This window comes from Cololabis saira, chromosome 3 (assembly GCF_033807715.1).
Source record: "Cololabis saira isolate AMF1-May2022 chromosome 3, fColSai1.1, whole genome shotgun sequence".
In the NCBI taxonomy this organism is placed as follows: Eukaryota; Metazoa; Chordata; class Actinopteri; order Beloniformes; family Belonidae; genus Cololabis; species Cololabis saira.
In genome coordinates, this window is record NC_084589.1 from 28,979,707 (window position 1) to 28,996,435 (window position 16,729).

The 16,729-nt window shown below is 37.8% G+C and overlaps 1 protein-coding gene across 1 annotated transcript; it reads left to right on the forward strand.

Annotated features, from left to right (window-relative positions):
- Positions 1–1,683: 1,683 nt before the first annotated feature.
- Positions 1,684–16,512, forward strand: lpcat3 (lysophosphatidylcholine acyltransferase 3). Its single transcript, XM_061717104.1, has 13 exons — positions 1,684–1,843; positions 4,992–5,099; positions 7,515–7,621; positions 9,302–9,395; positions 9,553–9,590; positions 10,708–10,886; positions 11,046–11,154; positions 11,244–11,330; positions 12,613–12,776; positions 13,973–14,120; positions 14,361–14,516; positions 14,863–15,003; positions 15,091–16,512. The coding sequence occupies exons 1-12, from the start codon at positions 1,759–1,761 to the stop codon at positions 14,977–14,979; spliced, it is 1,392 nt and encodes a 463-aa protein (XP_061573088.1). The 5' UTR covers positions 1,684–1,758; the 3' UTR covers positions 14,980–15,003; positions 15,091–16,512.
- The last annotated feature ends 217 nt before the right edge of the window (positions 16,513–16,729 follow it).

Below are 16,729 nucleotides of genomic sequence, written 5' to 3' on the forward strand. Positions count from 1 at the left end.
CATCGCAGGGCCACATATACAGACAAACAACCAGGCACACTCACACCTACGGGCAATTTAGAATCACCAATTAACCTAGCATGCATGTTTTTGGACTGTGGGAGGAAACCGGAGTACCCGGAGGAAACCCACGCAAAAAAATCCCATTACCCTTAAAACAAGACATCATTGGAAAAAACAATTTTCACCTCTTTCAAGTAGATTTTCACTTGAAATAAGTAGAAAAATCTGCCAGTGGAGATTTTTTTTTGCTTGTAATAAGATAAATCTTGACCCACTGGCAGATTTTCCTACTTATTTCAAGTGAAAATGTACTTGAAACAGGTGAAAATTGTCAAATAAGTTATTTTTCTGGTGTTATTTTTCTGGTGATGACTCTAAACGTTGAAATAGCAGTAAAACCACATTCATTAATGAAATGACATAAGGGATGGAAAGGGGGGATGGCAGTTTTACAGGGGGGATGATTGTGACCGTTTTCATTTCAGGGGGGATGCCATCCCTCCTCATCCCCCCTCAACTCGAGTACTGATTATTTGTAATATATTATATTATTTGTAATCAGCACAAATTATCTGTCCCCATATGATAAAATCCACTATCCCCCCTGATTTTTTTTTACAACTCGAGTACTGGTTGTAGTAAAACTTATGAACTTCAACTTCAACAGCTCAATGCCATTTTCCATTGGCATTTCATGGCTATTTTTTGACTCTCACAGTAATACGGGACAAAGTGCGTCCCTTTTCAGCTCAATACGGGACGCATGCTTTAGTTTATAAATTCGGGACGAGACCGTTTTTCAAGGACCGCGGTTGAATTGGTTTGATATTGGATATTCGACATTCAAAGACATCCATTTAACTTGTGATACATACCACTGATTTTGGTCATATTGCTTGTGATGTGTTCATGGTCATCTAGACTATATCACAAGAGAGTAATTATTATAAAATCATATTATGGGCTGATTTAATGAGGTTTAATGATGATTTAATGAGGTTTAATGAATTCAACACCAAATGAATTCAACACCCATAAAACTTGTGATACATAACACCGATTGTTTTCAAACCACTTGTGATGTGTTCATGGTCATCCAGACTATATATCACAAGACAGTAATTATTAAAAAATCATATATATGGGCTGATTTAAAAGTCATATGGGCTGGTTTAATTAATTCAACACCCATAAAACTTGTGATACATACCACTGATTTTGGTCATATTGCTTGTGATGTGTTCATGGTCATCTAGACTATATATCACAAGAGAGTAATTATTATAAAATCATATCATGGGCTGATTTAATGAGGTTTAATGAATTCAACACCCATAAAACTTGTGATACATAACACCGATTGTTTTATGGGTGTTGAATTCATTAAACCTCATTAAATCAGCCCATATATATGATTTTTTAATAAGATTTTTTAATAATTACTGTTTTGTGATATATAGTCTAGATGACCATGAACACATCACAAGTGGTTTGACCAAAATCAGTGGTATGTATCACAAGTTTTATGGGTGTTAATGTCGAATATCCAATATCCAATATCAAACCAATTCGGTTTTTCAAGGGCCGGTTGGCCTGGCAACCCCAGAGGAGAGTGACAGGTTAACCGGGAGGTTGAGCCTCGTGTTGGAGGCGGAGAGCGGTTAAAGCAGAGGAGCGGCGTGCGTGGATGGACGTGGACGTCCGCCTGCCTGCGTCCTGAACCGTCGCGAAAACACGTTTCCGCCCACAAGAAAGATGGCGGCTCCCTTACTGGAGAAGCTGTCGGAGTCCCTAGGTTCCCCGGAGCCGGCGGTTCGCCTCATCTTGTCCATTTTAATCGGTGAGTGTCTGCCTCACGACTCGGTTTCTGCGTCGCTATGGTAACCGCTGGAGATGAACCCCGTCGGGATGACGGGTCCGAGGGCTCCCGTCGCTCTGTGTATAGCCTGAATTATGGTTCTGCGTTACATCGACGCAGAGCTTACGCCGTAGGGTTACGGCGTAGCCGACGCGGCGACGCGGTACCGTACGCCATAGGCTCTGCGTCGGTGTAACGCGGAACCATAAATCAGCCTTAACTGTTTGTGTCATCGCTCAGTCCATGCACTTCGCGTAGGTCCTGGCTGCACACAGTAAAGCTTAATCCGTATCTCTGAAAATCAAGCTCATCATCCTCCTAAACTGCAAATTAATATCCAGGAAGGACACACCCGTAAACATGCAAAACCCCTCACCACTAACAGCTAATACGAACCAAAAACATGGTCCTAACTGAATGACAGGTCATAGTTACCAGAATGCAGGTTACACTCTTTGTCGTCTGGCTGGTTAACATATTTTTGGCATATTTTTTTATTTTAGTGGTGTAAATATGTTGTTGAGCCGGATAGGGAAATGCTGCCTAAAGGCTGTAAAAGTATGCCCCCTCAAGCCACATTTCCCACATAACTGAGTGGACGTGGGGGATGTTGTGGCTGCTCATTATAGGATACACGTCTGCTCCAGCCTCAGTCCTGCTGGTCTATTATAGGCAAGGCAAGGTTATTTGTATAGCACCATTCAACACAAGGTGATTCAAAGTGCTTTACATCAACATTAAAAGCAGCAAGACACAATTAAACAGTAAATAACAAATAAAATGATAAGAAAAGTTAGTGGCATTAGTTAGTGAAGTTAGTTTTAGGCTGAATTACAAACGCATCCAAGAAGTTCTCAGGGAGGGATCGTCAATAAACTACCACATTAATCACACACCTCTTTATTTTGTGTTTGAAAGCTTTTTGATATTACATATTACGTTTTATATTACGATAAGAAGTACTGACAGTGTTTTTCTTTAGCTTTTTTTCAATATTCTGTGTATATATGAGACGTGTATGAGAGTCTTGGTAAATAAAACAGCAGCAGAAACTCTGATCGGCAATGACAAAGGTGATTTTGATTTGTTGACAGTGAAAATAAGAATTTTACATAAGAAGGGAACATGGGATTGATGAAAATATTAAGTTGAATTTAAGAGAAAAACAGTAGGTAAGGTAAGGCGAGGCAAATTTATTTGTATAGCACAGTTCAACAAAAGGTAATTCAAAGTGCTTTACATCAACATTAAAAGCAGCAAGACACAATGAAACAGTAAATAACAAATAAAATGATAAGAAAAGAGGTAAAATAATAAAACGCACAAGTTGTTAAAAAGTAAAGGCAGTAGAGAACAGCAGGTAAGTATTTAACTTTAGAGTACGCTTGAGTAAACAGTAATGTTTTTAGGCCTGATTTAAAGGATCTACAGTTGGAGCAGACCTCAGGTCTACAGGAAGTTTGTTCCACCAGTGAGGAGCAGAATAACTGAACGCTGCCTCACCTTACTTGGTTCTTGTTCTTGGGACACACAACAAACCAGATCCAGATGAACCTCAGGGGTCTGGGAGCTTCATAGGAACTAACAGATCAAGCATGTATTGTTACTGGAAGCCATTGTAGCGATTTCATGACCGGTGTGATATGGTCCAGTTTCCTGGTATTTGTAAGGCAGTGTTCTGGATCAGCTGCAGCTGCCTGATTGATTTCTTGTTAAGGGCTGTAAAGATGCCATTGCAATAATCCAACCTACCAAAAATGAATGCATGAATACGTTTTTCGATCACTTGTTTAGACAGAAACCCCCTTAATTCGAGCAAAGTTTTTCAGGTGGTAATAGGCAGATTATAGGTTTGAACACAGGACTGTTTATGACTGTGAGGGTTCTGTTTTTGTCTGCAGAAGCACAGTAGGGCGTGTTGGTGGGTGGATTTTAGGGGTGGATTCAAGTTTGGCTAAGAAAGTCAAGGTTGAGTGCGAATGAAGCGTGTCAATGAGCGACCTCTCCACGAGGAGCAACAAGTGTTTATGTGTGTGTCTGTGGGAGGGCTTCCTCCAAGCTGTCCTCCCTGAACTTTGCTCGAACACACATGCTAGAAGAGACTGAACGTGGCCTTTCTGATCAGACTTTGGTTTCATTAAGCCTTTAAGTCAGCCTCTTGCATGATCCTTGTTGCTGTTGCTTAATGTATATTGCAAAATATCACGGTAACAAAGTCATGAGTTTACAACTACTGACATAGATTAAACAGTTTGTCTTCTGCTACATGGTTTGAATTTGAAATAAAACAAAACATAGTTTCAAACCAGTTTTCTTTTGTGGTTTCTTCTTTCACAATAAGCTTGTAAAACCCCGCCTTCAAGTGACTCAGATATTTAGCCCTTTACAGTGGCTTTACACCTTAATTAATAGATTGCATAAGTTTAAAAAAAGGCTGGTGTTCTATATTTTTCATATCTTCACAAACAACAAACAACTACAATGTGCTACTCTGTCTCATACTGCAACTTCCTCAAAGTCTGTGTGGCGCTCTACTCCAAGCCTATTTGTGCAACTGGCAAACTTTGGATTAACAAATCAGAAATATGTGGCTGGGTCTTGGGTTTTCTGCTGCTTTAAGTGTAAAGAAAACCCTTAAAGCAGCAGCGCTTGTCAAGACATTTACTTAAATTGCAGCAGGAAACGTTGCTAAAGGGAAGCAGGATGGTGCAAACGGGTTAACTTTCAAGTTAAAAGAACCTTTTTTTGTATTAAAGAAATGTACCAACAGTGATTTGGTTTTACAAGCTTGTCTTCATTTTTAGTTTGTATCTCTTAACAGGCTAGTTACCATCACATATTGAATGAACTGTGTCCATTGCAATTTCAACGAACATGTTGATTACATAATGCAGTATACCAAACAGCAACTGCAGATTGAGTGTTTTTACATGGGAGTTATTTTTCTCTTTTAGGCATGCACATACCCCTTTGTGTGTGCACACCATGTGCTTTTATCACAAGGTCAGTGTGTGATCCCAGCAGGTGTAAACTGTGCCCCACTTGGCTGATATGAAGACAGGACCTGAGCGCCAATTAAAACATTGTTTTTCCCCCTCTGTGTGTGTTTGTCTGTCTGTGTCTCCTGCAGGGTATCCCTGTGCTCTGGTGTACCGGCGTTTCCTTTTCTACCAGTCTGCCACAGTTATCCACTTGTTCCACGCGTTGTCTGGATTGGCTCTAGCAGCATTCAACTTTGGTGAGACGAACAAGGAAATGTGTTGAGGGTGCAACGATTTACATACAGTAGCTTCCACTTTATGGTTGTATTCCTACGTGGAACTTCACTTTTAACGAAAGTTTCACCATCTTGGCGAGTGACGCAGATGTGTCAGACTCTCTTTAAGACTGCCCAAGTTTTCCCTTTTTGTAGTGGTCATCAACATTTATTTTTAAACGGCTGCCAAGCAAACGTGTCAGCTGTTGTGTCATTTCAAACACTTAATAAACCATATACACTGTACATATAACGCTGCATCCATGTTAACTTGCTGATACTCTTTGTCTAGATTGAGCTAGATGAGCTTGTCATTGTAAGGACTTTAAATCTCAAAACAGTGGAATAATGTTCACAATTACCTGGTTACTTAATTGTTTGGTTGATAAGTGACACCAAAGTTCAAACTGCCCCTCTCAGTTTTCACAGAGGAAACATTCTCTTTTTGTATCAGGATTAAAATACATTAATTTTGCTGTCAGGTAAAATTAGGAAAATGAGAATTAAAAAGGAATAACTCTGTTTGGTAACTTTTGACCTCAAAATTAACTGGAATGCGTAACGATAGCAACGATATTAACCCAGTTGATAATTCGGAAGCTGCTAATTTCAGCAGCTCGAGTTCCAAGTCCTAAACTTTTTCTATAAACTCTTAAATGGATCGTTATTGACCCTTTTTAAAAAAGTTCAAAGTATTTAAAACATAATGACTTTTAAACAATGCTTCTGTGAGAAAACATAGAGCCACATCATCTTTCTTAAAAAGTAGGTTGTCCAACTTAAAACCTAAATTTGGCAAGCCCTAAATGTGATGTAATGTCTTTATAAAATGCATTATGTTGCACATCTTTTCATGACCCCTGGTTTTCTTTTGCTTTTGTTGCACAACACGCAGCATCGTAGCAGGTCATCATAGTCCATTTTGGAGCCTGGAAACAGCTGGAGGGTTCAGCATGTGCTTTGTGTGAGAGAACGTTGTCGTTCTGCAGTGTGGACACTCAAATCGTCATAGTTCTTGATTTCAGTTGGCTTTTAATACAGCCAAATGCTCTGGCAACTACAAGTTCTCCAGACAAAACTTCACATCTGTTGTCTTGGAGATGTCTATATGAATGAAGACCGATCTGAATGTTTGCTTACTATTTTTGAGGAAATAAGTGTTGTTTTTTTTTTACTACATTAGCAGGTTTGAAAAATAGATGTTAAAACATAAAATTTTGTTTGTGGAGAAACTTTATTGGCAATTTCACATTTTTATCAGTAGTTTGATCTTGCTGTTTTGATTTTGAGTAATGACTTCCTAAGAACCACAATCAACCTCATACAGTAACAAAAAGTTAGGCTTCTGGCTGTGGGCTCTAGTAGTTAAATAATTATGATATTCTTTTGATAGACCTGTTATTGTCATAACTGTGTTGGGCATTTTAGTGGGGTGATGGTCTTTTAAAAGTTTGGTTCTTTGGTGTCCCAAACTTTTGATTTGTGCCCCCCCACAGTTGTTTCTAATTTACTGTTCGTACAAATTACTATCTTTATTTCAAATATTTACAATTGTTATTTTTTTTTAATTTCAAGTCAACCATTTAAAACCTTAATGTGTTCAGTTTAGAGCGGCAAAGATCAATAAAGCAGTCAGTTAGCAGTCAGTTAGCATAATAAAACTACAATATTTTTCATGAAGAAATATACTTGGAATGTAGATGTATAGAATGTTGACCTGTTAGTTGAATAAAAAAAAAAAACCAACAAAAAAACACTGAATAGACAATAGTTTTCAAAGAAATGTATACCCGTGCCGGTTATTGTGTAATTATCATCTGTGCAACTGATTTCAATTAACAATTATAGAAAAAAAAAACTCAGTTTGGTTCTAGAATTACTTTTATTTTCAAGGTCGCTTTTGGAAAACCTTTCCATTTTAAAGGACTAAAGGTAAAGTATTAAAGGACTAATTGTCAAATTCAGCTCTGAAACTGTGCAGTTTTAATGAAACAGAACTGAAAAAATGATAACAGTGGAGACGAATGAAGACATGATAAGAAAAACACGGCGAGCCTCCTTTAGTGGAATGTCATGGTCAAGTAAACACACTAACAATGTTGACTTCTTTCCTTTTTGCTTTTTGTGGCTGCACTTGGATTTTACAGCAGGTTTGTAGCTTTATCTTCACCCTTGAAAGCTCATTTAATCATCATATCTATGCGTTTGTACTTTGTACATCTTAATATTCAGTTCAATTCAAAATACTTTATTAACCCCCGAAGGGAAATTGACTAATATCCTGCACAGTTTGCCATTGTTGATAGCACATTGATAACATTAACACGTCCTGTCCTACAAAACCCGACTGACGGTACTTGATCTTCTCATTAACCTCTGTGTCTGTCTCCTTCTCAGGCCCTCAGCTCTATCACTCCCTATTATGCATCTTTGTTCAAATCCTGATGTTGAGGCTCATGGGAAGGACAGTAACAACTATTCTGAGCAGTTTTACATTTCAAATGGTGAGTTTTTTCTTCTTCTGGTTTTTATTTTGTCTTTGTTTTGTTGTTTGGTAAACTTGCTTTACTGTATTGGCTCCCTGTTATCAGTATGTAGTTGTGTTTCCCACCTCTCTATCTGCATAGTCTTGTTTCATTTTTGTTTAAAGTCCATTCTTTTCCTGTGTAAAGAAAAAAAATCTGTGGCAAGTCATTACGAAGAAATTACAACAATTATGGTGATACAACTACAACAGTCACTAGTGACATTGGGTCTGGGTGAGATGCTTCTACAGAGGGGTGTGTCTGTATTTGTTAGGACCATTTTTGCCTGATCTGTAGTTGTGTGAACAAAAAGGTACACTCAAGACATTAAAAAAAATATGTTCCTTATAATGCCGGGTTAATGCAACCTAAAATAAACAATCACATGATAGCTCGTAGAACCAGTTAGCAGCAATGGTTTGAAGTACTCATGTTCTTTATGATATTATCAGTCTCTCATATCATTGTAGAGGAGGTTTTGATTCTCCTTTACAATCTTTACTTTGTTGAGGCTTTGTGGGCATTTGTTTGAGCGCAGCTGTTAAGATTCCATCAGAGCATTTTGAAAGCCTTGGATGGTGGACTTTGGATATATTCCAACACGTCAATACTTTTATTTTTTAGCTAAGAGTTTGTAGATTTGCCTTTCTGCTTTAGCCCATTGTTCTTTTTGCACAAGTTGCCAGTGATCTCACTTTTGACTTTACAACACTTTGTTATATTTAAGAGCTGGTGAATTTAATGACTGCAGAGTGTCCAGGCTCTGTGGTTGCAAAAAGGACTCTAATAATAACCCCTTCACCGTTTGTGGTTTACACTTAGTACAAGGTGTTTATGCTTTGAGAATTTCCCAAAATGCAGTGCTGTACATCATAAGCAGACGTTTCTGCGTTGGTGTTCCAGAGGTCTCGTGGTTTGTTTTAAAGGGGGCTTTGCAAACCCAAGATGTTCTGCCATGTTCATTTTTGGAGAAGTGGCTCTCTCCTCCAAACACGTCATACTTGTCTGTTTAAAAAAAAAAAAAAGTATTTAACTGCCATGCATTTTATGTAACTTGCTAACTGAGACCTTCAGAGAGACCCCATATTTTTTGGAGTTGCACTTTTTAGTTATTAAAGCAGGAAGTAATTCATTTTTGGTCTGAGTTTCTTCACACCATGTTTAATCACATGGTAAGTTTTTGTTAACTATTGACACAGAAGAATGCATCAATTGTGTGATGTTGCCTAACTTTAAGACCTGGATACTTTATTATGTCGTGATAAATCAAAGATTGGAATTAAAATGTGTACTGGTATGTTAGTACATGTCATTTTCAGCATGGCTATATCTAGGACAGGCAAATGCTGATGTTATAGAGGTGGTGATTGATGCAGCCAACTGTAACTGCATGAGGCTCAAGTGTCTTCCTTGGAAACAGTTTATAAAAATAAATGTACGCAAGCATTCACAAAATACCGAAGACATTATGCTTCACCATCTCAAAATGGCTTATTATCATAAAAATGAGAGCAAGTGAAGCCAATGGTTGAGATTAAGCCTTGCTTTAGACTCTGTAATGGCGCATTCTCTGTTCAGTTGAAGTCCTCTGCTACACTCAGTCACGATAAGCAACTGTTAAACATTTGTTCTCTGTTTTTTTATTTTCCTGTCCTGTAGTTATACCTGCTGGCCGGGTATTATTACACAGCGACGGAGGAGTATGACATCAAGTGGACTATGCCTCATTGTGTCCTCTCACTTAAACTTATTGGTGAGTTGACTACAGCTCACTTTGCACAGCTACCTGAGCATGATTATTTCTCTTGATTTGACCTCTCCCATTCTGAATGATTGACACTGCATACTTTCATATTTAGTCATTCGTCTCCTCAATAGATGCTGACACCAGCTGCATTTTCTGATTGCAGGTTTGTCATTTGATTACTATGATGGTGGGAAAGAACCAGTAAGTTGTCAAATCTCTCATCTCTCTTTTTGGCATGCAACAAAAGCACTCATTGTGGTCTTGGCTGGCTCAAAGGTTTACTGTTTGTCTTTGTAAACCTTCTTCCTTTCATCACCAAACAGAGGATGGAGAGGAAGGAACTATTCAGTAAATGTGAATGACCTCAACATAACAACAGCAAAAATGACAAACAAGAACAAAGGGAAATACTATTTGCACGACTGCACAGCAGAGCCTATGAAATACCGTAATGATCATTCAAAAGAAGTGTTTATTTGATTTTTTTTTTTTTAAAGGCAAAACTAGAGTTTTTTTTTAAAAACAAACTTGTGTTTAGTTTTTTTCTCTACCTATCAACTAAATGGAAGTAAAGCCATATATAAATCAATACTAAGCCATCCCATATACAGAGGCAGATGTTCTAGTAATAGCTGGTCCAGGTTCAACTCCTGGCCTGTGACCCTTTGCTGCTGCATGTTGTCCCTGTTCTCTCTCTGCTCCATTTCTTGTATCTGTTTGCATGTTCAATACAGGCCATTACTGCCCCAAAAACCCTTTTTAACAAGTCAGCAACATGTACGTGCACTTTTGCATTGATTTTAACCTAAAGATAATCAGGCCATACAACTCTTCCTTGACAAAAAACAAGCAGAACACTACTAACACGACCCCTCACCCACTAAGAAAAATATAATTGATATATATAATAACAGGCTTTTCTGCTGAGGATCTTGTTACAGTTTAGTTTAGTAGTGATTAGTTTCTTTCCAGTCCAGTGAGCACGTCCGCAGTGGCTGTAATTGCAAACTCTTGGTATCGCATTTGAATTCTAATCATAGTTTTCGATTTACTTTTTCACTCAGTTTTTTTCTTATTTTTAAATGTTTCAATATCTTCTTTCATTAATATCTCACAGATGAATGCCAAGGCTCACAGTTTATTGCATTGAAACATCTATCTACAGCCTTCAGTTAAATGTGTCTGTGGATCTGTTGTGCGGTTGGATTTTATTTCCTTCCTCATCATTTCCTGACCTGATCTCTGTGGTGTGCTTTCTTTCTTCCGGTTTCATTCTTCTTATTTGTGCCTTTCTCTCCCCCATATCAATGAATTCCAGATCCAACTGAGTTCAGAGCAGAAGAAGGGCGCCCTGCCATCAGTGCCCTCGTTGCTCGAGGTGTTTGGCTTTTCCTACTTCTATGGAGGCTTCCTGGTGGGCCCCCAGTTTACGATGCGCAGCTACCAGAAGCTGGTGGCAGGGGAGCTCACCGACTGCCCTGGAAAGCCCCCCAACAGGTAAGAATGGTAATAATATGAGTAATGAAAAGAAGAATGAGCCAAAAGACAATTTTAATTATGCCTCTGTTTAGAAAGACAAAGCAGCTTCCCAGTGTAACAGCTGCGCAGTTCAAATTTCTCTCGTTTCATCTCCATCTATTTGCTTTTCTGTTTTAGTGTTATCCCAGCTTTGAAGAGATTTGGTCTGGGGTTTCTCTGTCTAGTGATATATGCAATATTTAGTCCTTCTTACCCAGACAGCTATTACCTAACGGATGAATATGAGGTGAGGACATAAGCATCATTTGCAAATGATCAGTACTGACATAATGACAACCATTTTCATTTCAAATGTTGACAATTTATCTTCCACAGGCTCAGCCATTCTGGTATCGCTGTGTGTTTATTATCCTGTGGAGCAAAGTCATTTTGTATAAATATGTCAGCTGTTGGGTTATAGCGGTAAGTGGTCTCTTTGTTTGCTTTATTATTGCAAGTATCCAAAGTGCTTGTTTACTATTTACAAAAAAAAAATGCTATTTAATTTTTTTAAATGCATTTTTGTTCATAATTGGAATATTTTAAAGTCCAAACATAAATTAATAATAAATTATATATATATATATATATATTTTTTTATTTATTTATTTGCACCGTTTTAGATGGTGCTGGTTTACTTGGATACTTGAGTTTCTGAGACCTCTGTCCCACCCCGTGATCAAAAATAAATGAATAAATATACTATATGCAATTACCCTATGTATTCATAATGGTAGAAGTATTAAAGTATTTTTTAGATACTGTTAAAGATTAAATTAGTGGTGGCTTTTAATTTCAATATATAATAAACCCTTCAGATAAAAAAAAATATATTCTGTGTATTATTTATTATGTTGTGCATTAAAGGGTGAAAATAAATGTTGAAATCAGATGATTAACCATAGAATTTGGGAGAGAGGTGCGTTACCCACTAATCGAGATCTTAGTTGTGTGTCTGTTGTCAACATGTTGACTTAAAGCACACATTCAAAGGTACAGTAAAGTTGAAGAAAAGTAAAAGATGGACTACTTTATTCTGTCAGCTACTAGTCCTAAACTAAATCCAATGGAAGAACAACAAACTAACAAAAGAAAGAGACTCAATCATGCTTCAAATGTTGAATACATGGTAATAAAAGATTAACAGGAGATGGAAGGTGCCTGAAGTTGGTCTAATTTATATGAATCTGCTTTAAATGCAGAACTAGCTGAACATTTGGCAGCATGCGTACATCATAGATGCATAGATACACTCAAGTACAGATAGATTAACTTGCTGATTGGGCCGGAGCTTCGGGAGCTGTGTGCTGGCCTGCGGTCCCCACCCCCGGTCATCCCGTTGCTGCTTCCACCTGCCTGCTGTGCTGTTGCCGTCCCTGACCCACCAGTCTGGCCCTCGGCAGGAGGGTCCCCCCTGATGAGCCTGGTCCTGCTCAAGGTTTCTTCCCTCCTAAAGGGGAGTTTTTCCTTGCCACTGTTTGGCTTAAGGTTTTTCTCCCACTAGGGGAGTTTTTACCTGCCATTGTTTATGTAATAACTGCTCGGGGGTCATGTTCTGGGTATGGGTCTCTGTAAAGCGTCTAGAGACAACTCTGTTGTATTAGACGCTATATAAATAAAATTGAATTGAATTGAATTGAATTAACTCTGTTTGTCCACTTCTTGTGCTCCTACCTGAACTAATAACTTGTGCTTTATGTTACAGGAGGGTGTATGTATATTATCTGGACTAGGCTATAATGGAGTAGTGGATGGCAAGCACCAGTGGGATGCCTGTGCTAATATGAAGGTGTGGCTCTTTGAAACTACCCCACTTTTTGGAGGAACCATTTCTTCTTTCAACATCAACACAAATGCTTGGGCAGCCAGGTGAGTGTTGAATCTGTAATCTCCGGTGTTCTCTAGCTCGTATTCAATGCCGTGTTGTAAAAGTTACAAATTGACAGTGAAACAAAGGTGACTACAGTTCAAATATCCCAAGGTGGAAACCCCATACAACAAAAGATAAACCTAAGACCAGATACCTCTATCACAGTTTATTTGATCTATACTAAAGATATTACAAACAGGAAGTTAAAGGCTTTCAGTCAGAGACTTTTACCTGAAGTTCCATGCATGGGATAGAATTTGATAAAGATTTTTGTGAACAAACCATATTATTTACTGTCTTTACAGTTTATTACATTGCCATTTTAATTTGGATCCATTACAATCTTATGATTACTTTCACTTTGCATGCTTGAAACCACTTCAGATGCAGAAAACGGAGAGAGTAGGAGGTATAGTTGCCTCTAAATCAAAATTAAATTTGTAAGGAAGTTGAAATGTAACTAAAATCAATACATATTAACTGATAGTTGAGATGTACGGCTAAACTTTCAGGTCTTGAGTAAATGAAACACAGACTTGGCACATGCATGATCCAATTGTTTAACCTACAAAGGAACTTTTAGTTGCACATGCATCACACGCTTATGTACTGTATGTGTGTATATGTGTATGGTTCTGGCTCTAATATTCCAGATGAAGATACTGGAACATGATGACGCAATTGTTAAAGCAAATTTAAAAAAAAGAGAGAATAATGTGGGGAAACGTGATATATAGCCTTTTTGCTGGTTTCTTATACTTAGGGAAGGCTATAGTCTCCTCCTTCCTTCCTGGGAGACCTAGAGGCTCATTACTGAGTTTATATTTTAAGAATAAGATAATAGATTAATAAATCCATGCTGCATAACTTCAGATAAAGTTCTCTTTAAAAAACAGAGCCAAACTGGAATTGTATGCAAGACGGTCAGCCTTCTATGCTGCCGTCTGGATTTGTATGACATGTGGTAATACTGTTGTCTAAATAGTTGTTCGAGTCAATATTTTGGTATATGTCAAATTCTTGAAATGGTATAACTCAGTTGCTATGCAACAACAACTTGCAGGTACATCAGTGGTTGCTGCTGCTATGGAAGCTGATACGCTAAGGATTTCTGACTGTCTCATCTAAGTCTGTCGTTTAAAGGATATGATCCATTAATTTGTCTGTCTTTCTTTCTTTTTTTTCCTTTTTAAAGACATGTTTTTAAGCGGCTGAAGTTCCTGGGCAATAAGACCTTGTCTCATGTGTCCACGCTGCTCTTTTTGACAATATGGCACGGCCTTCACTCCGGATACATTCTTTGCTTCTCAATGGAGTTCTTCATCATTACTGTGGAGAGACAGGTACACTTTGGTTCCAAAGCAAACTATACAGATACATAATGTAATTATTATTCCTTGTGCTTTGTCTACGTGATAATAAAAGGAGTTTTCTTTTATTATTAATTTGCATAATGGTCTTGATTAAGTGTGCCTCATGGTAGGCTGTGTTTGTAATTGAAACGTTGGTGACCTTTTGACTCTGCATCAGTTTCTTATATAACCATTTGTCTGGTGTATGGATTTTGTGTGTTTGTGTGGCAGGCCCAGGCACTAGTACGAGATAGTCCCCTGCTGACAAACCTGGCCAACAGCTGGCTCTACCCCCTCATCTATGTAGTCCAGCAGTTTGTCCACTGGCTCTTCATGGGCTATCCTCTCGTGCCATTCTGCCTCTTTACCTACGACAAATGGCTCAAGGTAACGGCTCTGCTGAAGCAACACACGCCAAGAGATTAATCTATTTGTCCTCATTTCTACCTTCTAATTAGGTTTATATATTCGTTTACTATAGTCATACTTTGAATTCAGATTCAAAACTACACTGTGTACTAACGGATTTGAACAGTGAGTTATTTAAATTGCGTGACTGAAATGGTTCAATGAAAAGAATGGGCTGTAAAAATATTGAATAACTTTTATGTCTAGCGATTTAGGAGTTCTAAGCAACATTTGTAAATATAGCTATCTGCCAAAAAGGAAAGTAGCTGGGTTGAAGTGGAATTAGTAAGCAACATGACTATTCTGTTATCTTTTTTCTTCTCAGGTGTATTCCTCTGTCTACTTCTGCGGTCACATCTTCTTCCTTGTGGCTTATTTAAGCATGCCATACCTCCGTAGAGCATTTGTGCCTAAAGAAAAGACTGAGAAAAAGCAGGAATAAAACCTCGTTCTGAGGTCTGACACGGTGAGATGGAACATTATGCCCTTTTTGTTGACTGATGTTGCTCTGGAGAAAAGTGACACTTTTTAATAAGTGTTTATCCCCCCCCAGGTCCAATTAAGGCTGAATATCCTCTGAAGGGAAATGTTACTTTCAAGGAGAGGAACAGAAAATATTTTAAGGCCTTTAGTAATATATATGTGAATATATGTCCATGTAAAAAAATAAATTGCTATATATTTTTGTGTTCTTAAGTGGGAGGGGTGTTTTATAAACATTTTAAGTAATGTTTAAAATGTTTACAGGAAATTACCATTGTGCCACATGGGGTAATTGTCAGCCCATCAGGGGGGTTTTCTTTTTTAATTTTGCTGTCACACAGGATTGCACTCAAGAGTCACAGTTTTTGTTTGTTTCTTTTCTTTTTGCTCTGGTGGGTTTGTTTGTTTTGTGTTTGTTTTTGTTTCTTTTTTGTTCATCGCTCTTGTCTGACATCTACAGTAGGTCTGCACAAGAGTCAGTTCCAGTTCGTATGTGAGTTCTGGTACAAAACTAGCACGTATGTGCACCTCCTAATGTCCTGATACAAGTTCATACAGCTTTGCAGCAAAAGCAATTAGATGCTGGTAATTATCAGGGGCTTTGCATTTTCTTTAATGGCTGCTAGTGGTTATACAAGCACCGCAAATTGCACACTGTAAACTAACTCCCAACTCAAAATGGCCTTCAGTCCATGAATCTTCTTTTGTTTCCCATTATTTGTTCTGAAATGAATTTGAGTTGTGGTTTTTTTTTTGGGGGGGGGCTTGATTTCTTTTTTTAAAGAGTTATTACAATTTTTATGAATAATAACAATTTGTAGCTTTGGATAAAAAAAAAATTCCTGAAGAAATTTGCGTAATTTTTCTGCCTTTCAAATTTTTTTGGGTGTTGCCACATTGCTCCCCTTTTTCTCTTTTAAGTCTGTGCCTCTCTTCTGTCCGTCTGCCTGGATTTAAGCCCGGCCATCACTCCACATGCACAGACACAAAAGTAAATCACAATCAGTCATGTTTGTTTCATTTTGGACTTTAAACTAAGCATTCATATTTTTTTTTTCTTCCATCACCTGTGATCTGTTTTGTTTTTAGAAGAGCACGTGGTAGTTAGATGACATCCATGCACCCTGATCTATTGTGAGACAACCTCAGTGTTTTTCAGTTTTTTTTTTCTTAATATGAATATTTCTTGTGATGGGGCGGAAAATCTGACCCTTTTCAGGGTGGACGAAGGACACAACTCCGCTGCCACTGCCACTGTCCTTTCAAATACATGGAGAGGAACAACCTCACTGTAGCAACGGCCCAGATTTCAGTAATATTTATATATGAACGTGCTGATTACTAATTGATGAATTGCTATTTCAAGAGAGTACTTTTTTGCCTTACCCTTTGCAAATGTACAAAGGAAACCTGGGATGTGGAAGCTGGGGAATGATTTTCAAATACAGTTTTTGTAATGTTCATTAAAAAAAATTGCTGCATTTCAAGTAAAGATTGTGTTTTGTTTTTTTATTGGTTGTGTTTGTATCCAAATACCTTCATGTGCTTAACATTTCTTTTTTTAAACTTTATTAGCAAATCTTGTTATACAAACACCAACAAGGTATACAATAGAGTGGGACAGCACATACAATGATGGAGTAACATAATATAGATAATGAAAGTAACAGTCATAATAATAATAGTAATAATAAAGATTAGTAAGTAAA